The sequence below is a fragment of the Thermobia domestica genome, chromosome 11, assembly GCF_964235325.1.
Source record: "Thermobia domestica chromosome 11, izTheDome1.hap1.1, whole genome shotgun sequence".
NCBI classification, from domain to species: domain Eukaryota; kingdom Metazoa; phylum Arthropoda; class Insecta; order Zygentoma; family Lepismatidae; genus Thermobia; species Thermobia domestica.
The window spans coordinates 92890706-92917502 of NC_137464.1; the positions used below are offsets into that span (position 1 = coordinate 92890706).

The 26797-nt window shown below is 31.2% G+C and overlaps 1 protein-coding gene across 1 annotated transcript in view; it reads left to right on the forward strand.

The window, feature by feature from the left end:
• The first annotated feature begins 488 nt into the window (after nt 1-488).
• Nucleotides 489-26797, forward strand: part of scro (scarecrow) — a 127879-nt gene continuing 101570 nt past the window's right edge. The window contains exon 1 of the mRNA XM_081730825.1: nt 489-2518. Coding sequence (XP_081586951.1) covers nt 2170-2518 — 349 coding nt within the window. The 5' untranslated portion in view covers nt 489-2169. The remainder of the gene's footprint in view (nt 2519-26797) is intronic.

The window sequence follows — 26797 nt, forward strand, 5'->3', positions numbered from 1 at the left end:
TTAGCTATCTAAACGGCTGTTGTGTTTTGCGTGAAGAAGACCACAATGGGCTGTAGCAAGTGTTATTACACTCAGTGGTCTGAATACTGTAGAGAGTTCTCCTGAAGGAACGAAAGGTGTGTGCGTGTCTTCCGTGGAAGTAGCTGAAGAGTTGCTATGACTCTCTTCCAGTTCTGTTCTGATAAGTATCCCACCTCCCCCTCCTTGCTCTCTTTCTTTCCCCAAATGGCATGTGCTGCATATGTGTGCGTGTGTGTGTGTATGTGTGTCTGAAAGAGAGAAAGATAGAGAAATAAAGAAAGAAAGAGTGGTCTTTTAGCAATTAACCCATCATCCAACAGACTAAGTTGCTTGCTAGCCTTGCTTACCGACCACTTCTTGGAGGCCATTGAGAACATATCATGTTCATGCCACTAGAGCTTGGACGAGAGGGCATGTAAAGTGCTGTCCAAGAGCTTTCAGTTTTGAGAGATTCAACGGCTGCCATCACCAGAGCTCTGGAGGGCCTGTTCAGTCATCACAACGAGAACAGCCTGGTTGGGTAACTAAACTCTCGGGGACGAACGAACCAGCCACACAGTTGATGGTTTTGCAGTAATGCAGTGCGATCATGTCTGCGAGAAAGAAGAAAGTTGTACCAAACAATCTTAACGTTATCTCGTAGTGTTGTGTCAGTGTGTGGAAGTGCGTGCGTGTTTAGTTTTGTGTGCGATAATACAACAATATCCTTATTTTGAGTTTTTCCTTCTCTTTTCTGTGAGTGTCCACAGAAAAGGGGAGGGTACCAAGAGGGCAATTTTGCCGAAGAGTTGGCAATGATGACACTACGCAGAGCGCTTACTGGTTCTTCTGGAGTGAATGCTGTACACTCACGAATCGCTACAGCAAAAGACAACTCTGAAACGTAACGGGAATCGAGAACCAGCGCTCACACATACTTGTTTGTATAACTTGTGAAAAATTACGGATTTTGGTCCTTAAAAAGCACCTCGTCATCTTGAGCACCATGGTTTGTTTATGTCAAAATTTAACCACCAGAAACAAATGTGGTACCTCAAATAATTTATTAAAACCCTTCTCAATGGTCTTGGGACATCATCCAAACATACAGACTCAACTGGAAAATGAGAAAATGATCAAAAATGTAAGATGACATGTGTGAGGGACGCTTCTGTCCATAACATCCCAAGATTCAGCCATTAAGGTCGAGAATTGCATGCTTCATGCACTACAATAGGCGGAGCGCCGAGAAGCGCCATGGAGATTCGGAGAGGTTTCGTCACCACTCGTATTGGCCATCACTTCTGTGACCCCGCCTCCTAGTGTCTCGAAGTGATTTATTGCCCACAATTTGGTCTCAGAAGAGAGGTCGAAGTGGTACTCCAGAAAATCTCTTCTCGTACTACGGGGGTACTTGTTCTTCTTGCTAGTGGATAGGACAAGGCACCGACCGAAAAGGAAACGACACCGAGAAGAAGGGTAAAAGTGAGAGTGCGGTAAAGAGGCTAAAAAAAGGAAAGTTTTGGGGGATAAACACAAGACATAAAAAGAAAGTCAAATTGTTGTTCTCTTTTTTTCTCGTTTTTAGAAAGAAAAAAGAAAAAGATGAAAAACTGAATCCAAAAATTGTACGAAAAATATTGGCAAGTAGAAGACTATAAACTCAGTTGAGAAGTAGCTAAGTTTTTAGGTGCGACAAAAATATTTTGATCTAAGGTTAGTTTACGAAGTTTGCAAACATTTCGCGGAATTCCGCGACAAGTTGTGTGGGGTGGGGAGCTAATTTGTATATATGTATAATTTTGGACAAATAATAATGTTTGTTTATTAAAGACAAGAACCGTGGGGATTAAAGAAAAATAAAAACAAAATTAGCAACGCATGTGCAGTGGACAGTGTTGAATATTTTTTTTAACGTTGGCTCCTTGTTTTCGTCGCCACCGCTGGGACGTCTCTTTCGCGGGGCGTCGAAAAAACTGCTGATATTGAAGGCAAGTGTCTGACCTCAACCTGGCTCTACCGACCTCTAACCCTGGTGGGTTCCCATTGTTAACCACAGGAGTTGCTGGACTGGCGGTGGCCAACCTGAGTTCGTCAAGCAGTCAGGAGGAGGTAGCGCTCTCGCGCGCGGACCTCCATATACTTCCCGAACTCAATGGTGACCTGGCTATGTCCTTGAGCCCCAAACATACGACGCCTTTTTCAGTATCTGATATTTTGAGCCCCATCGAAGAATCGTACCGGAAGTCTGCAAGTTTGGAAGCCGCCCTTGCCACACCACCATCACCGTATCGTACAGCGAGTCAACAGCAATCGGCAGCCGCCGCAGCAGCAGCAATGAGTGTCCCAGTGACTAATCCTTACACGCATATGCACGTTCCACAATTGTCCCATCATGGTGCAGCGTTTCCGTCGCAATATTGCAATGGTTCCGATATTTCGGCTCATTACGGCGATGTACGAAACAGCGCTGCCGCTGGATGGTATGGAGCGACGGCCAATGACCCACGATTTGCAAGTAAGTACATATCTTTCTTCCTAAATAACTATTATATGTATTTGGTCTAAGAACAATGATTGCACTTCAATACTGTAAAAATTAGATTTAAAAAATGAAGATTTTTAGTCAATTTACAACAATGTCATTGTGAAATTAAACCAAGCACACAACAAGAAGAATGTATTTAATTTTAAAGTATCAGTACTTAAATAATAGTCAATAATAGTTTACTATAATATGAGCCGTAATATATTTAACAATGATTTAACAAACAGATTATGACATTTCATTTGACAGCGATTCATGATAATTTTACTTACTGCCAATGATTATGATACGTTATGATTTAATGAGATTCGATTTTGTATTTGCAAGCGTTTAAATTCACGTATAATAGCTTTTAGATTTACTTTCCAAGCATATCAAAACACATATACACCAACACACAAGTTATAATTTTGCACTGTATAGTAGTGGTAAAATTCATTATAAAAAGGTTATATAGACATTACGTATAATTAAGTGTGATTTCAACGACACTACTCATGGTTGAAAATAAAGTATTTACATTATTATATCATACAGGTTTTTTTTTTCCGCTGAACTTTTTTTTTAAGAAGTTGCAGATCAACTTAATTCCTACGAAGTGAAATTGACACTACCAATTAGATTTATATTTTTATTTCTTAAAAATTTTGATTTTTTTTAAAAAATATAATGTCATCGAGAAGTTAGAAAAATTAGCTTCATAACAACTTTTCAACCTGATTCTCATGTAGTTTGCTTTTTTTCTTTTTAGTGGAAATTATTGATAAAAAAAATTACAGATAATGGTGACACACAAATGACTAAATAAATAAATAAATAAATAAATAGTGGCCTTATAAGTATACCTAGTATTTTAATTGATAATAGGGTCTATTTGCTATTAATATTTTCAAATTGGAATTAATAACCATTTTAAATTTTAAATTTTAAATCATAGAATTGACAAAGATAAAAAAAGTATAATTTAAAGTGACATACAAATATATAATTTTTGACTACTCAGAAATATATATCTAAAAGAATCATAAATTTAACACTTTTGTGACAAATAATAATTATATTGCGTGAATGCATTCAAGTCTATTAATGATATCACTGTCTAGTACGTTAAAATTTAATTGACTCATAATCTATTTGAAGTGTTTCATCTGTAGATAATTTTCAATAAGTATTCTTTTTAATTTGATACTTGAGAGGGCATATCTTTGCATCTCATCATCACACGCTATATATAGATAAGGCATAGTAGGTATCTAAAAATTGCTAAAGACAGTTATATGCAGGCAAACTACATGTTTTTTATTCCACCAACTTATTCATAAAAAATGAGCAATAATAATAATAATAATAATAATAATAATAATAATAATAATAATAATAATAATAATAATAATAATAATAATAATAATAATAATAATAATACCTATTGAAGTCCATTTTGGATGCTTGAAATTTACGAACTAATTTCGTTACATTGGCAAAACGATTTAGTTAAAAAAAATCTTAATTTAATTGAAAAAATATATAACTTGATCAATTTTTGTTGTATTGTATATATACATGTGGAATTTTGAAGAAAATGTGCTTTAATTTGTTACAAGTATCTACAAAACGTTAATTGATCGTTTATTTCTCCTTCATTTCTCTCCACCATGTGCTAAATTTTAAAACTATTTTGAAATAGAAAGTTATGTAATAAACTTTAATAGTATTAATAAAAAAGTTAACGTAAGTAATACACACCAAAGTTACGATATTGATAAATTCTAAGTTTTAAAAAGTTACGTTAAAACATTGAAACAAAGAATCATGCTTAAATCGGAAGAGTCGGAAGAGTTGACAATGCATTGTTTCGATAAATACATTCCACAGTGGTTTTCTTTTTAAGCGTGTAATGTTCTTCAAAATCTTTTCTGCTTACCTTAATATAGAAATAATGGTCATTTATCGGAAAGAAGTATTTACATAAAATCTTATACAAAACCATGAAACATTCAATTTTAGATATATCAAATATATAATCTTGCACACAAAAAAATTATACAACTCATAACATTGTCGAGTGCACCAGTATTTATATTTATTTATATTTAAGAGTAATATTGTACATAAGTCATACCATAAATTAAAAAGAAAACAATAAAACACATTTTCAGTATTCCGACAACGTGAGCCGATTAAGTTCAATCAGATCAGATCCTAGAAATCAAACATAACTAGGATACTGTTTGAAGTCGGGTAAAACTTAGCTCATTAAGGAAGTAAAATAATAATAAAAAATATAATTGATTTTATTATTTTAATTAAATCTAGTTTCGCATAAAATATTTAGATAAAATTTAAAGCAATAGGCGTAAGAAATAGGGATTTAACAATTTTACACAACTTTATTTTATATTCAAATTAGAAATATAATCTGTTACAGAAATTGCTTGCATTTTTATGTCTATAATATGTTGTCATACATCGCTGATTCGAATGGTACTAAAAATTATTAAACGAAACAAACTGCTTCTGGATCACTATTTAAAATATCTAACAGTGAATAAAGTTAGTATACACAATAACAGTGAATAAGTAATACACAATAACTCAAAACTCCTAATATTAAAAAATACATTTAAATATAAATCTTTCAATTATGAATCTATTATTCAATTATAATGGTATTTTATACAGTATTTAATATATAGGTATTTCAAATATAACTAATTTAAATTTGATTACAGTTATTTGATTAGCTAGTGATATAATAAATTTGAAAATTATAACTGGGCCAAAATTTACCTAATTTACAAGTTCACTTGTCACACTGACCATAGTTTCAATATTAGAACATCAATAATTAAAAACATCAATAATTATATTTCCAATTTCATATTTAATTGGAAATATAAATAAAATTCCATATTTTATTTTATGCATTTTGCAATCATACAAGTTAGTGAACAATATCAGAAATGTATAAATTAAGCCCTTTATTAATTATTTATAAAATGCTAAATCCATTAGTAAACATAAATCCTTTCTTTTCATAAAACGTAGAAATGTCTTGTTCCTTGTATATGGTCTTATATTGCGGGTCTCATAACTTTCTACACTAATTAGATCTGTATGAGACAGAGGCGTACCCACGGGAGAGGTCCTCCGGCTTCGGGCCCGCCACCCCTCCAAAAACTTCCAAACTTAACATACTTTCGTATACTTTCTCAATAGGACTAAACTTGTTTAACAGGGAAATGATTGATGTAGCATGAAAATCTAATCTTACACTTCATCTGTGCTGTCTCTTATAAAGACAATCTAATTCTCTCTAGGGATGCATTCGAGTCGAGTCGAGACAGAATTTTCCTGACAAAATTCGAGTCGAGACACAGCTCTTCCAATAGAAAAAGATATATTTTTCGAGTCGAGACATCACTTTTGCAGCACATTTTCGAGTCGAGACAGTCTCAAATCTTGTCTCGTGCGCATCCCTAATTCTCTCTCTCTCTCTATATATATATTTTAAATATAGGTGGAACTATTTTACAATTACTTATCTTCTTGGGCGGAGAATAATGCCTGTTCAGTACTACATAGACGTAGTAGCTAATACTATTGAACCCACCGCCCTGAACCTGGACCCCTCCTCAAAAATTTCTGAGTGCGCTTAGTATGAGATATTTTGAAAATAGCTACAGAATTTCATAAAATTTTGTTCTCATTAAACAGCCTACTTCCAAAGCTGTCATATTCATTGTTATTCTGTGCAATACGAAAATTTAAAGAAAATGACGATCTAGGAGGAGTAAATAAATAAATAAATAAAATACCTACAACAAGCTCCTTACTAGAGTGACACAAATGGCATTGAAGCCGATATCAAACCATGAACTCTTAGATTTGAGTGAGAAGTCTATTTACTACACAAGAGAACAAAAAATAAGCCACAAATCTTTACAAATAAACTTACTTCTAACTTTCTAGTTTCTTTTCTGGAATCACAACACATCTTAATTATTTTGAAGGATCTGAATAAACAAACAAAACGTACTAGACTCTATATTGTACCCTTTCAAATGTTTGCAGTTACGCAAAGATGTTGGGACAGGTTATTAGGTATATTCTTAATGGACTATGGTAGTAACTAAATCTCGTACATATTTGTGTTATTCATGTTAGACTAAACAATTCTGTCAGCACTTTCAATTTTAGTAAGAACAATAATCGTTCCTTCAGTTTATAATAGGGTATATTACATGACGTAAAACTGACAGGTAACAAAACTTACCTGTTTTAAAAAATGAATTTTTCAGTTTAACGTGATATGATGGAACTGCTTGCAACTAAAAGAGATGGATGATTAATGAATGATTCTGAAATTATTTTAATAATAATAATAATAATAATAATAATAATAATAATAATAATAATAATAATAATAATAATAATAATAATAATAATAATAATAATAATAATAATAATAATAATAATATGATCCGGAATGATTGATCAATATTATGAAGTTCACCTCTGGTGCAGGGGATCAATAGATGTGAGTTTGTGGCGGTCATATCCCTCTTTTTCCTCCTCTCTTTATTTTGTCAATTAGGCTTGCAATTATTAACAGCTTCTAGTGTTGTTAATAAGACGAGAAATGTCTCGTCTCGTTTAGGAATAGAGACGAAACGTACATTTTTTTTTTTCAATTCCAGACGAGTCGAAAAATTTTACTAGTCTTGGGAGTAATCATTCGAGTATTAGATCTCCAAGCTGTTTTAGTGTTACATGATTGGCATATAAGAACCATAAATTATTAAAGTAATTGGACGAACACAAAAAATAGTATTTATCAACGTATAAAGACATGCAAATGATTACACAAATGTACTCTAATAAGAATATAAACCTCTTGCGATGCGAAACGAATCTGGTAACTTTTAGATGGAATTAACTGTAAAAAAATAAATATATACATATATTTTATACACAAATTTACAAAACGAGACGAGATGAGAAAGAATTCCTTGAGAATCGAGACGAGACTTTTATGAAACTTGTGAGAGAAGCAAGCCCGTATCCACGGGGGGTCTAGGGGGCCGGGCCAACCTAAATTTTTGCTTGCCCCTCCTAAAATTTTCATGGTAGGCTTGAAAATGTACTATTATATGGTGATGAACTATAGGTATAATATGGTTGGATCGGGCCCCCCTAACTTCTACCGGCCCCTTCCTACATTTTTGGGCTGGCTACCGGCCTAGAGGGAGGACGAGAAAAAGTTCATTTCTTGTCTCATTTCGTTCCTGGGTAATACTACCCATGTCCTTTAGTCTAAATGACATAACTGCAACATCTTCAACTCTATAGGCACAATATTACCTCAACAACAATAACATTAATAATAATAAACTGAGGCACATTTCCAGCGAATATATTACTCTGTTCGGCTAGATGACTCACATTCCGTCGGATATGGTTCATTATCAGTGTATGACCCCTCACTAAACGCTATCATTGGTACTTGCACCTTTTTTCGATTCTATAGTCTACTGTTCTTTTATTTAAGTAAGTTCCGCATCACTTCACAATTCTGAATCACCATTGTTCTTGCTCCCAAGTAAGAATCGAACCAAGATCATGTATACGAAACCTTCTGCTGTGACTATTCGTTTAGATTATTATTACTACTGTATTATTATTATTATTATTATTATTATTATTATTATTATTATTATTATTATTATTATTATTATTATTATTATTATTATTATTATTATTAATTTTAAGCTCATGCCTTTTGCATTCTTGTATATCGTCCAGGGTTCGATTTCCGGTCAGGCTACGAGATTTCCAAAGTTAAGTAAGCATCTTGACGTAAATTTGATTGATGGATTAAATTAACAGATAGCAAATTCTGTTTTAGAAAGCTGTCAAAACCTCTACTAGTGAGGAAGTATTAGCGAGGAAGTAGAGGTGTAAATCACAGATTATTCAACTAAATCGTCTAGTAAGACACACGATAGCCATTGTGTGGCAAAGAGGTTTTGTAATAGACCTATTTATTACAACAATAACAGCAACAGCAACAACTATTACGATAATAATAATAATAATAATAATAATAATAATAATAATAATAATAATAATAATAATAATAATAATAATAATAATAATAATAAATGCTATGAAGGACATTTTGTAGTGCGAGCTTAGAAACCGACACATCCTCTATATCAATTACATGAAAATATTTATCTAAATTCAAAAATAAACAGTCATTAAACGAAAAGAAAGAAAAAAATAGATTATAAAAATATAAAAATAAAATTTGTAGTTTTACGTCCTACGCATATGTCCTGTAGGTTGAAAGAGACGGATGCTTAATGACAGTGAATGATAATAAAAGAATTGGTGGAATGAGAATGTAGCAGGAAACGGGAAAATCCCAAGAAAGGTCATGGACATGTTGTAAGAAAAATATATTACGTTTCATCTTTTTAATGTAGATTCTCTGGGACCACTGTCGTGGTTATCTAGTCCAACTTTCTTGGAGGAGAGGTAGAGTGATGGGTAACGCCCTATACTGTGAGGATTGACCTTGCATAATGGTTTGTGTCGGTGTTCAATGATAACACAAAACACAAAAATTCAAATAAATAAATGAAAAGAAACAACAAAATTATTATTAAACCTATTATTTATAACGAAATCGATATCTGATTTATTGGATAATCCTTTCTCTTCTTCCATATTTTTTTTTATTATTGTCCTCCGTTACGCATGATGTAGTAAGCTAACTTCAATATTTGATTCATGAAAAAAAAAAAAAAGGAATAAAAATTTGTATACATGTGTTTCGAAAGTTCCGCTTTGCTTGGCCATTTTTGACATCTCTAAACCGCTACTATTCCAGGCATCACTTTCGATGTCCCTGAGATAAAGAATGCGGAAGAAAAAGGATAGTCTATATGCTGTTAGTTAAAAAGACTTGTGTGCGGTCCAAGGATAGAGAAAAGCGAAACGGATTATAATGCGGCTATATTAGGGATACAATTTTCAACGATCGTCTGGGTGTATGCTTAACTTCAGTATTGATAAAAAGAAAAGAATGAAAGAAAGAAAAAGAAATGAGCTTCACTGGTGTCTCAACCAACTAAAGGACATGCTCGCTCAGACGCTTTTTATAGTTGAGTAGAATGTAATCACTATATCGATTCTCCGGTCCAGCATTTTTCAACTTTTTTTTTTTTTTTTTTTTCAAGTGAGGACTACTTTTATTAGTCACAATCTTTTAAGGGTAAACCTATTCTTGACACCTTCCAACGAAAATTTAATTTTTTGTAATATATATGTATGCTTTTAAAATATTAATCAAAAATGCCTTAATTTCATATTGGTGTTAATGGAAGGAAATACATCTTAGTTTCTTTAAAATAATTGAATGTTATCAAAACTGTTTTATAATAATGTCTCTATATACGCTATTAGAATTTGATTAATCTTTGGGCGCCTTCGTAGTGTAGTCGCTAACGCTCTCGTCTTCAGTTCGATTCCCGGTAGGGATACTCGGTCGAAAAATTGTAAAAAGCTTTCTTCAGGCCAGCCATTCTGAATGAGGTTTACCTGGGTTTTCCTAATTTACACCAGGCAGATGCCGGGGTGGTACCTAACATGGGTCTCCCAGGCCGCTTTCTTCCTTCCCTTTCCCCGAATAGTGTACTCGCCGAGGGACGTCATTTCTCAAACGTGACGGGCTAACATGGCAATAGATGCCGAAAGCCCAGAAATCTAAAATCATAATTCCTTGATTAATCTTTACGCTAACACATAGAAATTATATAATCTATTATTCTTATTATAAAAGGAAAAATCCCCCCGAAAAGAGAAATGTCTCGTCTCGTTGTGATTCTCGTCTCGAAAACAATACCAGAACTGTTGTGTTTCTCATGTTGTCTCGGATTTAAAATTGTATCTTTCGTATTGTCTCGATTTCGAGGCGAGACAAGTAATTTCTCAAGTCTCACGGACAACACGGAGTATAGTTACGAAAGAAAGTATTTTTCAGTTGACAAAATTTCTTTTCCTAATAACTCAACAATAAATTAACGTATTAGAGGTACCGATTTTTGGCAAGTTATCAAATTATAACTGTCCTAAGGCTAACAACAAAAAGATCAAAATTAATTCATTTTGATCCCGAGTTTTTAGCACAAGAAAATTTGTCAGCTGTCAAATACTTTCTTTTCTGTCTGTACAACAATCTCTTAGATCTCAGATTCTATTTTATCATTACATGATAGAATAGTATAAAAGCTATGAATTGATAAAGTGATTTACGAACATTGAAGAAATTCATTTATCAGCATGAAGCAAGTAATTATGCAATATGCATTCGAATAATAAATCTAATTTAAATGTTGTTATATCACCTCCCTCCCTTAAGATTACTTCGTGACGCGGAAGATTCTCTAGAGAAAATTAATAAAAGGTCCGGGCATAAATTTTGTTCATAAATTTACAAACTGAGACGGAGATAAGAAATAATATTTTCTCATCTTGTCTCGATTTTTTTTTTTTTTTTTTTTGTAGAACCCTCGTATTATCTCAATTCTCGAAGAATTCTTTCTGATCTAGTTTCGATTCTCAAAAAACGTTTCTCAACTCGTTTCGTTTTGTAAATGTATGTGCAAAATTTGTGTCCTCATTTTTTCTTAATTTCATCTATAAGCTATCAGAATACTTTCGCTTCACGAGAGGTCCACGAAGTGGGTGATATAACGACATTTAAATTATATTTATTGCTCAAGTATATATTGTGTAATAACTTGCTTATGTTAACATGTTGATTATTTCTCTTTATTATGATCGTACAATCAATTCGTCAATTTATAGTTTTTATAGTATGAATCATGTAACAGGAATTTGGGTGAACTAATGTTGTCCACCAGGACTAGAGAATTTTTTTTTTAACTTGTCTCCATTCTTTTCTTAAAAGTAAGACGAATATTGTCATGTCTCTCGTCTCTTCTTGAATTTGAAAAGATATCTCTCGTCTCGTTTTTGACACGAGACAAGACGAGAAATTTCTCGTGTCGTGTGCAACACTATAAATTAAAAATGCCTTAATTCTGTTAGTATTAATAGTTGAAAATACATATAAGTTTTTTTCTTTTAAATAATGGAGGGCTATCAGAAACATTTTAAATAGACTAATTCACATTTGTATAAACTATTACAATTTGACTAATTAATATTTACGTCATTAAATTGCATAATTTACTTTTAGTATAATTAATTGGCTTGCTTGTCTGAGATTTTCGACTGTAGTGTATGATTTTCCTTCACTGATTTTTTTTTTGGTTTGTTTTTGCGCTAATGTTCTATCTAAGAAGATCACAAATGCAAATGCAAACCTTCCGGACCACAGTTTGAGAAACGTAGCTCTAGCTGTTATCTATGTCTTTGTCAGATTACGTCCCCCTTAGTGTGTAAGCAGGTCCTGAATTGCAATTACTCAATACCGAAAGTTCGCTGCTTTGTCCATACCAGGAATCGAGTTCAGACCACGTGCTTACTTTTCGAGTACCGGTATACTATGTTAAAGCTCCTTCAGTATTTTTTTTAACAATTATAAAAATTAAGTTAGAAATTATTAGAGTTCAGAACGGAACGAAACGAGACACAATTTTCGTAACCAAATTCGAGATGGGACGATCTTCCAATATAAACAGATAGACGTACACTCATGTCCAAAATGATTGTCGCATATCTATAACTGTCTTCTTGTAAGAATATAATTTGATAATGATTTTGCAGGGTACTTTTAATACTGATACTATGTGTACAATCGGGAAATGTATATTTGTGGTAAATTTCATAGGAAAAGAATTATAAATACGAAAACTAGAATCAGTAAAACAAAATGTTGCTAAATGGACAAGAAAGTCTTATTTCCGTTTTATTGTTTTTATTTACTGCTCTTTTGACATGAAATTTGCCACCTAGTCCTACATGTCTTTGCAGATTATACACATACTAACATTATAAGAAATATCGGGCGAATTCTTTATTAAATTATACTCCTACAACAACATATTTATAGACATGCGACAATAATTTTGGACATGAGTGTACATTTTCGAGACAAGACTGCAATTGAGGAGTTTGATGCAATAAGGGAGTAAGTCTGAAACATGTAGGTGGAGAAAAACGATGTTGAAAATTCAAGTAGTGTTCTTTTTTCTTACATAAAACAATGTCATAAGCAGTATTTTATTCCGATATTGAATTGAAATGTTACCAGGAGGCTAAACAAGGATGGCAAAAGCCACAAATGCGTTTGATGTGAAAAGAGAGTAGACTCGCTTACGCCCTTATTACATCAAACTCCTCAATTTTAGTCACTAACTACTTTATATAGGAGCAGGAGAAACTGACATAATAGCTAATAATAATAATAATAATAATAATAATAATAATAATAATAATAATAATAATAATAATAATAATAATAATAATAATAATAATAATAATAATAATAATAATAATAATAATAAAATTGCACTAATTGTCGCTAAATTCAAATTTAATTATGATTTGTTGCACAATGAATCAGCCAGGTTTTTGCATAGCTATACAAACGGACTATTACCTGTTTACTGATTGGACATGTGAGTATCATGGAACGTGTAAATTTGTTTAAATCTCGAATTCAATTTTTTATCAGTATTAGAAGATTTAATTTAGAACTAAATTCACCTGAACGAAAATAATTATTTGAATTGTGACAAATTTTCTATTATATAGACTATTTAATTAGGACAGAAAGCTCTGTTTATAATACAAACATACGCTACTGAAATCCGTTGAGAATCCGATGTTTTCTGGTGCTTGAATCTCGCCGGTCTGCAAGTACATTAGGCAATCTTAATTCAGTAAAGTTAATATAGGTAGGGTATACATTGGACTATGTTTACATTTGATTAAATTCATTTTCTTGTTTTATTCGTCGTTTCGCAATAAAAATATACTATCTAGGCTGCTGTAATATACCGGTATATATGTACAAGGGCGGATCCAAGATATGATCAAGGGAGGGGCCAAACCATATTTTTCCGTTTTATCCAGTGTAAAGCAGGATTAAAGCCCATTTTCTCCAGTGTATATCTGAGCGTCAAGGGGGGGGGCTGTAGCCCCTATAGCCCCCCTTGGATCCGCCACTGTGTATATATATAATGCATTTTTAGACATCCTTCCTGTAATCTGTCTCAACTTCATCCGATATCTGTTGGCTTAGTAAGAAACTCTAAAACAATTTTTATTAATGATATTACAATAATAAAGAAGTTTGTTTTTGACTTTATAATTCTAAAAAGAAAATGCATAAGGTAGATCTTACATAATTAATCTGAATATTGAGAAGTTTTTCTTTTCTACTAAACCACATGTTATACGTTAGATACAGAAATTTAATTATTTAGAACAGTGGTTCCCAACCTTCTTTATCTGGCTTCATCCTTCGTAAACTTTGCATACTTTCACTCCTCTCCTTCCTTCCCAAGACAAAAACAAAATGTCAAACATGTGGCGTCCATGAAGTTTGCTAAAGAAAAGTTGTAAATGGCCATTTCAAGTGGTCCTTTCTTCAAAATTTCAGTTTATTTGAGTAGCTTGCTCTTCACATTCTCTCGGGTTGGAAATAGAGCTGGATTAAGATGGGGGCTCGGGGGCTGTAGACCCATGCTTTCAGGTGGAGGGGGACCTCCACTCTGATCAAATTCTCAACTGGCTGTCTAAAAAGAATCTTACAAGATACAATCATCATCATCATCATGATCATCATCATAAGATAAAATATGAAACAAATTTCTTCCTTTGTTATACTTGCTGTCTTAATCTGGAATGTTCCGTTAGGTATATCATCTAATGCATTACATAGTTGATGTCGTAGAACTACGTGTATTCCCTTACTTTTCCTACTGTATTTTCACAGAAATGTATTAGGCGGAAAATGTAGCAAGGATAACATTTTTTTTTAAAAACCCGGGCCTTCAGATGAATTAATCCGGCCCTGGTTAGAAACCACTGGTCTAGAGATTAACGTACTTTTATGCCAAGTTTATTTCCACCACACCAATTTCCGTTCATTCAATCCATTAATTATAATGGGGAATTATTTTTCTGTTTTCTTTGAAATGAATTCACATTTTAATTACATTAGGATCTATTGCACTGAAATCTTCATCAAGTCTAGTGAAGTGTTCCTTGATTTTTGAATACACATTTATAAAATTTAAATTAATTTAAACCAATTAAATTTGATTATTAAAGGTTAAAATTATATGCAATAAATATACCCTAATTTAATTTTTAACGGATTAAGAAACATTTAAATGAATTTGAAGAAGAAATCTGTAGTATGAAATCATAAGTTCATTTCGAAGAAAACAAATAAATAATTCCTTATATATAAATCAAGTGATAAGAAAGTATGAGTGGATCAGATATTCAAGTTTGTTTCAAATGTTTTTGCTCGAAGATAAGCAGAAAATACTTTACTAGTCATATTGAATTCGTGATTAGAAGACTTTGGGTCGTTTCTCTCTGTCGGTCATAATGATTGAGATTTGTGTAGATGCACGCGTTTTATGCTTTGCAGATACGTGCATTAATATTTTTTTTTTGGAGGGGGTGATATTTTTTCAGTGATTTTTATGAATGATGCACTTTGTATCTTTTTAATGGCTCTTTTATTACTGATTTATGCACTTTCTGTGAAAACAAAGAAGCAGAAGGACAAATTACACATAAGTTATTTTGTGATATCATAAATATCATTATTTTATGTAACAAACAAGGAAAATTTACAATTTAATGACTGACAGCAAACATATTAGTGCCTTAAATTATGCTTGAAATGAAATTGAAAACGTATCAAATAAACTACTTTCCTCTGATTCTTGAACTGTATTTGATGCATAGTGCATCACTTGATTAATGAATTTCACATTAACATGTTATTATATAAGTAGTTTGTGCGTCACTGTTAGGAGTATGAGGTGTCACAGTTAGGAGATGAACAACAATAAATACAATCTATTACTTAACAGTTTATTTTTTCTCTTTTATATTAGGGTTTAAACATAAATTACATAATTTTTTCTTTTAACAGAGAAAACTATGAATTATCACTGGCAACGAACGGCATAATTTTCAGCCGCATAATTTTTTTTGTATTTTTCGATTTTCTCGAAAATTACACATGAGAATTTATTCTCAAGCATTTTATATTATGTTAAACTCAATGTCATCTATGAATTGATACATGTCTTAATGTTTAGACAATGTTAGGCTATAGTTAAACAAAAAAAAATAAAGACTAAAAAACTAATCATACTAATTCTTAAGCTATAGACTCATTAATCATATTGTGTGACTGTGATTTGGTAGGATCGTAATGAAAAGCTTAGGAGAGCATATTTCGGCATCAATTTCATCTAAATACGTGGGGTGGTTCTCGTATAGCATAATTGTTTACGTTTTTCAAAAAAAAAAAATAGTTTTATTTTACTTTTCTCAAAAATTACGTATCAGCATTTATTCTCACCCATATAATTTCGTTCAGTTCCATAAGGTCTATCGATTGGTATACGTCTTATCTTTGGGCATACCCCCTACCCCTCCTCCTCCTACCCCTCTCCGTTGAACACTAATAATGTTGTAGATATTTTTAGCATAATATTGCAATGATGTATAATAAAGCAAACAACATTGTATAATATACATAATACTTAATAATAAACTGTACTCCAACGAATTGCTTTCGTGTTTTCAAATAAACGCGTCGAATAGAGAAACCATACATAGATAACTAATTTGCTTTATTATACCGACGAGTATGCGAAGTATTGTAAGTAACCACTAAGGAGGATAAGTAACCTACAATCTACAATAGACTCATTAAAAGAACAAATAATATAGATATTTATGCTGAGCATCTTATTTATTAGGCTAACAATTTTAGAAATTTCAAAGAAAAATTTTAAAGCGTGTTCTCATAGTTTTCCATAATTACTTATCATTTCTAAATATTAATGTTTTTTGTACACACATGAATGTAAATCATGAATTGAAATGTCTTTTTCTTTAAAAAAAAATGACAAACAATACATCGTGGCTAGATAGTTGTATTATTTATTTGTTTAATGTCAAGTAAAAAAAAAAAAGTATATCAGTTTGATGAAATAGAGTAAAATAGAACATTTTCAACCACAAATTTATATCCACTTTATTTGCAGACAGTTACATAGTAGCTAACAAGACTAAAACCAACCCCAGCAATATATACATTTGCATTACACAGGAATACATTTCATAACGGGGTTTTGAAAATAGGTTTTACAAATTGACCAATATGTAACATAGACCCCTATTTCTATAAATGACCTACACTGCAAAATAAATAAATCAGTGTTTGGACATTTTTTTAAAGAAATGACGACCATTCTTTAATATGTCCAAAATAAACGTTCTAAAGTACTTTATCAGGGAACAAAAAATACTTAGAATACTTCCTAACAGTAGTTAATAGCAATGTTAAGAGTTCTGATGCATCCTATGTTTTAGACAGAAATGACTTATAAATGTTCAGTGGTAATATGTAAAATATAATACTGTTTAAAAATAGTTTATGTGTCCGTATACTCATTGAACACATCAGAAGTTCAGATACATTTTGAACACTCGTAGTGCAGTTCCTATTAACCACTACTATAGTTGGGGGCATTCTGTACTAGGATATGTTAAACAATGATCAAAAGTCGTTTCTTAAAAAAATCTACAAATATAATTTCAACACTGATTTGTTTATTTATTTATTGCAGTATATTATCAATTCGTAAATAAATGTAATAGTTAAAATGCGTTAGACCAAAACGAATGTTCAAAAACAAATTATGAAAGTTTTTTTTTTTTTTTTGTTTACACAAATGATCTTATATTAAAGCTTAAATTAAATTACAATACAGCAATACGAATTTACAACCAATATGACGTGTCTTCAGAGATTGTTTAGGGAAACATGGCTTTCTAAATAGAAAAATATATTTAGAAAAAAAAATTACGAGGATACCCCAAGATTAAGGTTGTATGGGGCGTATACTCATCTATTTTTTTTCTTCAGGTCAGTGTATACTCACCTTATATTTACGAAAGGACGTATACACATAGGGATAGTTATGTGCTATATTTCATAAATCGGTTGAGCGTATACCTACCAGAAATTCTAACATTTCATTCCCCAAGATATTCCATTTGTTGCTCTATTCTAATTGAAATATTTTTTAATACCAATTTCGATTTTCTTAAATTTCATGTACACCCATGTCCAAAAATTATTATCGCATGTCTATAAATATTTTGTAGCAATATAATTTGATAACAAATTCGCCCGGTATTTCTTATAAGGTTAGTATGTGTATAATCGGCAAAGGCATGTATGTGGCAAATTTCATGTCGAAAGAACAGTAAATAAGAACAATAAAACGAAAATAAAACTTTCTTGTCCATTTAGCAACATTTTGTTTTACTCATTCTAATTTTCGTATTTATAATTATTTTCCTATGAAATTTACCACAAATATACATTTCCTGATTATACACATAGTATCAGTATTAAAAGTGCCCTGCAACATCATTATCAAATTATATTCTTGCAAGAAGACAGTTATAGATATGCGACAATAATTTTGGACATGAGTGTACATTTACCAAATATCGTGAGATGTTCTTGATATAATTGTTCAGTTACTAAATTCCAATGAACAGATTATAATTACAGAAAAAATCTAGTATTAAACTACGTATTTAAGTAAGCTTTAAAAGTATAATAATACACTCTTATTACAATATTGAAAAGCAGTCCAATATTTATCTTCAAATACAAGGTTAAGCTACTACCATTTACAGATTTAGGAATTAATTTAAATTCAGAAAAGAATTTCTATATTCATACAGCTCTGGGTTAATTTTGAGTTTGAATTGTGTGAGTTGTTGCTAAAAATAGTCGTTTCAAAATCTTTAGTTATTAAGAACGCTGGTGTATTTGTTACTTGTTGAAGTGCGGTCGTTACATTGGATTTTATCCTTATACATACCCAATATTACTTCTGTATTTTTTGCAGTCGTCTCACTATATTTAGTCAACAACGAATTCCATCATCGCCACCAAGAATAAAAAAATGAAATATTTCATTTTTACGTCCCGCGGTTATACCGGCTGGGCTAAAGAAGATGGTGATGATGAGAAATGAATAAAATAGTGGAATGAAGAAAGTGCAAGGAAACGAGATAACCCCGAGAAAACCATGCATACGGTGTTTGTTCGCCAAAAAGTCCACTTGGCGCGAGCTGGGATCGAACCAGGGACCCCGAGCACCAATGGTGAACCACTGAGTCACCGCTGTCCCACCAAGAATCAACTTTTATATAATGTTTCTAATGCGAATATTCATGGCAATCATTCGACTAGTCTTAACTTGCAGAGAATTTAATAAAGGGTCAAACTATATTTTTTATTGCTTCTGTCAATCATACTCGTATGCTTACTGTTTTCTGCATTATTTTTACAAAGTTTATGTCTTTAAATAAATTAGTCTTCTGTCTTTCTTGTAATGATTACTTTATCTTATTAAACTACTTTAAGCCGTTATTTACTTTTTGTTACCATAAAAAAATGTTTGTTTGGTTCTGTTTCATCACGGAGCAAAATTGTTAATTTCTCCAAAGTTTTGTTTTGTATAATATTTGAGTGCGTTTGTAGTAAAATAATAATGTCTAGTAGCCAAAGCCGATGGTGTAGTATTGTGACCCAGCACTTTCTTGAAGGCAAAATACTATGATGAGGAACGGCTCATACTGTGAGCGTGGATCTTATATGATGATCTGTGCAGACGCCAACTGCAAGGATTCAAAAGCCCTCGTCATCGTGAGCCTCGTTCTTCATATTCTTGGTATTACCACAGAGGAAATAACAAGGAGGAATTGTTATTTCCTCTGTGGTATTACATAAGGAGGAGGCAAAACACAAATACGAGGGGCCGCGGTGGCTCAGTGGTAGAGCGTTCACCTCTGGTGCTGGGGGTCTCGGGTTCAAACCCTGCTCCCGCCAAGTGAACTTTGTGGTGGACAAACACCGTGTGCGTGGGTTTTCTCGGGGTTCTCCCGTTTCCTCCCACTTTCTTCATTCCACCATTTCATTCATTACTCATTATCACCGTCTCCTTTAGCCTAACCGGCATAACCGTGGGACGTAAAACTCAAAATTTCATTTCATTTCATTTCAAAACACAAATACGCTCAAACTCCTAAATAATTCCACAAGACTTTAACATTTAGCGTTCTAGCTAATGGTGCAGGAGAACATGCTTCGAATCTCTGTGAGTTCAGCTAGTCCAACGTTAAACTTGAATGAACCTCAAAAGTTTAACGTCATAATAACTGTACTTTCACATAGCGTCAGTACTGTCAAGTGACGTTAAACTCCTATCAAGGGAGCAAGTAACAAATCATATTTTACACCGGGGTTTCTCAATCTAGGGGTCGGAACTCCTCGAGATCGCGAAGAGAGGTGAAAAAGATAAATGTAATTAGTACTTAATCGTAGAAATATATATTTTAAAAATATAAGTGTTTTTTTTTTTTATTTTGATAGATATAGTTTTGTTTCCATGCTTATTGTCAAATGCGGGAAATAATATTAAAAAAAAATTTAAAAAATAAACAATGATTTACAAAAAATTGAAATAAAAGAGGAATAAAATTGGTGAAAAATTGAATACCGAAACACAAGAGAAACATAAATAGGCCTACCACTAAAGCTGTCTAATGAAGTATATGCCATAATCCAAAATGAAGGCCAGGGTGAAACCTGAGCTTGGAGTAATTTCATTAGGCTTCACAAGCGATAAGCGGCAATAATCAAAAAGCTTATTACTAACCGGAATTTACTTATGGTGCGTCACTGCCAAAACGAAGTGATAATTGTGAGGTCGTGATGCGAAATAGGTTGAGGAAACCTTTCCTACACTGTATATATATATATATATATATATATATATATATATATATATATATATATATATAGAGAGAGAGAGAGAGAGAGATGTTATTGAAGAGATATTTTCTCATTATCTTTTGTTTTCGTAATGAATTTTCTAAGTCTAATTATTCTAGATTCATCGCTACCCTTTCTTCCACAGTTTTATTTTCTTTTTAATTTTATAGAATAACTTAAAGATAATGAAGGATATGAAGAACATAGAAAGTGAGCAGATAATATCCACAAAATGAAATAATGTTTGGGTATTTGGATGTTTAACAATTATGACGCCATAAACTGCATACGTAAAGTTCTGGTTTATAAGAAGACATCTAGCAACATTGATTAGTTTATTGAATAGCATTTCGCATATAGGTACTATCTGGCTCAGTTTTTAAGTTTTTGATCTCCTTCAATGTTTTTAACTTCAAGGTTTACTAAAAATTTTTAAAAGACCAAAGTGAGAGTAGCGAACACCCTTTAAGATTTTGTCTACATGCACATTAATATGGGGTTTCTCAAATATGAGTACTTCTGTCTTAATTAAAAGAAAATGAATACATAAAATACTTCTTTTCACTATAATGTTCCTCTCTCTCTCTCTCGATCTCTCTCTCTCTCTCTCTCTCTCTCACACACACACACATACACACAAACACACACACATTCTTTTCTGTATTCATAGTGACTGAGATAATTCGGGGATCCTCAACCTAGGGGTTGTATATATATATATATATATATATATATATATATATATATACAATTGTAAGCGATAACTAGCAATCATCGAAAGATTATTACAGTTCGGAATTTATTTATGGGTATCATACGAAAAAGGTTGATAAACCCTGTTCTAGCTTAAAAAAAAAAAAAAAAACTTTCGAAAGAGCCTTCTATTTATATTCCGAGCAGTAGACGTTGGTTTGTTGTTAAGTGTTTCAAGTCAATAATAACAATAGTAATTCAATAAAACATTAGAATATTACACATTAAATGCCAGAAATTGACTCTAATCCACTGTAATAATCCATATAGTTGATGTTTAAGGGATGTACTTAAAAAAGAAGAAAGAAATAAAGAAAATGAATGTAAAACTGGAAATCTAGTTATAGAGTATTCATATACCTAGCGCAAGAAAACATTACTACAATTCTTCTCAGTGTAGAGGTCAGATTTTTTGTTTATTTCGACTGTAACATTTATATTATCTTCTTTAATATAACAGTATCTAACGAATTTAGATTTTTTTACTAGGTTGTAGTGAAGTTAAGAACAGAATAATAATAATAATAATAATAATAATAATAATAATAATAATAATAATAATAATAATAATAATAATAATAATAATAATAATTATTATTATTATTATTATTATTATTATTATTATTATTATTATTATTATTATTATTATTATTATTATTATTATTCTAATGTCAGAAGTCATCTGGAATACTGTTAAAATATATGGTATAGAAATACATGTTACATATCAAATATCTTGGAGACGATTCAAAATCTTTTCCTTGCGTGGCTACTTTTTAAATTTAAATGTTATAAAGGTATGTTTTTGGATGAAGTTTGGTTATCGTTGGGTATGTTGAAGTTGTTTGAAAGAAGGATTATTGTGGATCTTAAAATGTTGCATTCAATTCTTCATGGTAATTTAAATTTATTGTCAATGATAACTTTGCATGCAAATAGTTATCATGTAAGAAATCTTAAAATTTTTAAACCTATTCACTTGCTTAATGATGTACCCCAGTGGCGGCGATTGGACGTTAAAAGTGGGGGACAAGACATGATTTGAATATTTGTATATCAATGTTTGTTTTCCTGGTTATTTCTAACACTTTGCTAGACGAAAGGTTGTATAACTAGTAGGATACTATCTTTTTCAGTTAAAATATCGTATCGTATTTCATATTTTAATAAGTAAATTGACAAGAGCAACTCAAGTGGGTACTGGCCCTTTGTACTCTTAAACAACGAAAGTGTAAGAAGAGATTTGATTGCTTAGTCATGAACATCTTAAAATTCTGTCTGGAAAACTGTGTGATTAGATTATTTAACAACAAATTTGCAAAACAAATAAATGGAAAGGATAATATTAATAATAGTAACGAATAATGAGGCTTGTTTTGTAAGTTATCTTGAAACTGGGGATTAATGAACAACTTATATTTTTAATTCCACACGTGCCATTACATGTATGTTATTACTCTTACAAAATAAAAGACAGTAAATACTACACGCATAGCTACGACATTTAAAGAAATAGGCAATTCCAATCTTAATTACTTTGAATTGCAATTAAAACAGAAATTCCTGTAGCTTTCTTTAACTTCACGGGAAGACAAATAACCAGCACGTATTCACGCAACGGCAAATATTACATGTCACCATTATTTTCTATGAACCAGTAATATATACAGAACTTTACATTTCCAATTGAAACTATATACATTAAGGGATCACTTTAAAAAAGTGGAGGGCAACTGCTCCCTTTTGCCCCCCTAATCGCCGCTTCTGATGTACCCTTATATAAAACTTTGTCAATTTCCAATTATTTTGAAAATATTATATATATATATATATATATATATATATATATATATATATATATATATATATATATATATATATATATATATATATATATATATATATACGAGTGTGTTTTCCATATATAATTTTTATATTTTTTGTGCATGTGTTACTTGTACTCAATTTTATATTATGTTTATTTTCATCATTTGCATGTTTTTATTACTATTTTATGGGCAGATTAGTCTGTAATTTCCAGTATGTAATAAAAATTATTATTATTATTATTATTATTATTATTATTATTATTATTATTATTATTATTATTATTATTATTATTATTATTATTATTATTAATTTTTGGAAGAAAGTTGTCCAGGAAGGACGTACACGGTAGTGAAACAAATATTCGAAGAACTCCAAAACAGGTTTTCTGGCCGCAGCAATTGAATCTGAGGCTTCTCGATTACAAAGCAAGCACATTTTTAGAAACACTCAGAGCACACTGTATTTTAGATTCTATTGAATGTCAAGTCTGAAAAAAAAAGTGAGAATATCAGCACTGAAAACATATTGAAAGTAATTATATTTCGAGAACATTTGAAACACATCCATGTTCTTCAGTAGGACTCGCACTCAGGTTTCGCCTCACGATCATCAACCGAACGCCTCAGACAGCCGACTACACCGCACCGGGAGACGGAAGCACAACAAAAATAAGGGAACACTAAACTAAAGCAAACTATTCTAAATCACGGTGTTGAAAGGGATTAATACGTAGTATTTCCACTAAAAACCTATAGGTTATGATCAATATATAAAGATGCTTTATAGAGGTCTGTACACGGAAATTCTAGCAACGAGTGTGGCGTCAATCTACCTGTTATCGAGAAGATTCAGCGAGCGGCTTAGTTGCATGGACTAATTACTTGTACGTTCTTCTAACTGGATGACAAAAGTAGTGACACGATTTCATCGCTTATCAATTGCTTTATAATAACAGCTATTATTGTAGCTAATCTGGTCTAATAAGATTACATTTAAGGTGTTATAAAATTTAAAGTGAAAATTACATTGAAATTTGTAAGTTGACAACCCTTCTTGTGACTGGTAGACTAACGAGATTGATGATTGATGAAAATGAATATGAAATAATTGGTGGAATAAAGATGTGCGAGGAAACAGAAGAGGTCCGAGAAAAAAAACACGGACACGATATTGTTCATTACAAACTCACATGGCCTAGGATCGAACCAGAGACATTTCGCACTATAGATGAGCAATCTACCACTAAGCCATCATTCTTCCATAGAGAGTAATAATAATAATAATAATAATAATAATAATAATAATAATAATAATTATTATTATTATTATTATTATTATTATTATTATTATTATTATATTGTTTAACTTCACTACAATCTAGTAAACTCTTTTAAAAAAAATCTAAATTCGTTAGATCTTGTTATAGTAAAGAATTATATATATATATATATATATATGATAGTTAAAATAAACTAACAAAATCTGATCACTACATTAAAAAGGATTGTAATAATCATTTCTTGCTCTAGATATATGAATAGGTCTACCCTATAACTAGATTTCCAGTTTCACATTCATTTGTTTCTTTCCTTATTTTTTTTTAGATCCTTTAAGCATCAATTAAGTGGATTATGTCTGGTAGAGTCAATTTCTTGGCGTTTAATGTGTAATACTCTAATATCTTATTTAATTATTACTTTTATGATCGACTTGAAACACTTAGCAACGAACGAACGTTTTCTGCTCGGAACATAAATAGGAGGCTCTTTCGAAAGTTGTTTTTAGGTATAACAGGGTTTCTCAACCTATTTCATATGATACCCATAAGTAAATTCCGAATTGTTATAATCTTTTTGATAATTGCTGGTTATCGCTTATACTCGTCGTAGTTGTATATACGTATATGTAAACCTTATATAGAAATAGGAATAACAGTTTGACAATAAGTATGAAAAAAAATATGTCTATCAAAATAAAAAAATGAAAATAATCTTCAAAAATATATATTTACTCACTATTAAATGTGATTGTATTTACCTATCTCGTTTTCCTTCGCGACCTCGATGTATTCTTCTGACAAGGTTTCCCAACTCCTAGTCCTCGAATTATCTCAGTCACTACGAATACAGACAAAAATACATTAGTTTGTATGTATGTATGTATGTATGTATGTATGTATGTGTGTGTGTGTGTGTGTGTGTGTGAGAGAGAGAGAGAGAGAGAGAGAGAGAGAGAGGAACATTATGGTGGAAAGAAGTACTTCATGTATTTATTTCCTTTTAATTAAGATATAAGTACTCTATTTGTGAAACCCATTTTATTATTGTAAATGTAGACAAAATCTTAAGGGTGTTCGCTACTCTCTTTTTTGTCTTCTAAAAAAAATTAGTAAATAAGTTACAAACATTGAAGGAGATCAAAAATTTAAAAAGTAAGACAGATAGTATCTGCGAAATGTTTATTCAACAAACTAATCAATGTTGCTAGATGTCTTCTTATAAACCAGAACTTTACGTATGCAGTTTATGGCATCATAATTGTTAAACATCCAAATACCCAAACATTATTTCATTTTGTGGATATTATCTGCTCATTTTCTATGTTCTTCATATCCTTCATTATGTTTAAGTCATTAACTAAAAGTCAAAAACTTCGGGATTAAGCACCGATGATTCATTATATTTTCATTTATGAAAACAATAGATAATAAGGAAATATATTTTCTGTAATAAAGTAAAGATTTTGTTCATTTTTAAGGAAATACATATTTTAAAAAATGTAAAGTATGTTTTCTCAATCTACTTCACATCACGACCTCCTAATTATCACTTGCCAGCGACCCGCCTGTGAGTAGTAAGCTTTTTTTATTATTGTTGTTGTTGGTTATCGTTTGGGAAGCCTAGTGAAATCACTTGAGGCTCAGGTTTCACACTGCCCTTATTTCAATAGGCAGCCTTAGTTGTATTTATATTTCTTTCATGTTTCAATATGCAGTTTTTCACCGGTTCCATTCCTCTTATTTCAAGATTTCTAAAAATGATTATTTACTTTTAAAAATTATACGGGAAAACATTAATTTATACGCGGATACATTTTCTGTATTCTTTGAAATGAACTGAATTTTGATTCATTGATTTTTACTAATTTCCTTTTTATACTTATTTAAATATCTCTTATTTCGTGAAAATTAAATTTTGTATTACTTAATCTAAATATTTAATAATCAGATTTAGTTTAATAAAGAAATATTAAATTTATACGTGTAATGCAAATTCATTTTGGAAAAGTTAGGAAGATTTAATTAGACTTGAAGAAGTAATAAATAAAATTACATTATTAAAATTGCTGTTTATTTCACTTTGAAAGAAAGTAGAAAAATAATTTCCGTATAAACCAAAGGGGCTAAAATTTGAGGCGCAAGTACTGTATTCAACATTGCTGAGCCTAAACATTGAAATGCGTTCAAAGTTTAAAATAATAATAATAATAATAATAATAATAATAATAATAATAATAATAATAATAATAATAATAATAATAATAATAATAATAATAATAATAATATTTGTAGA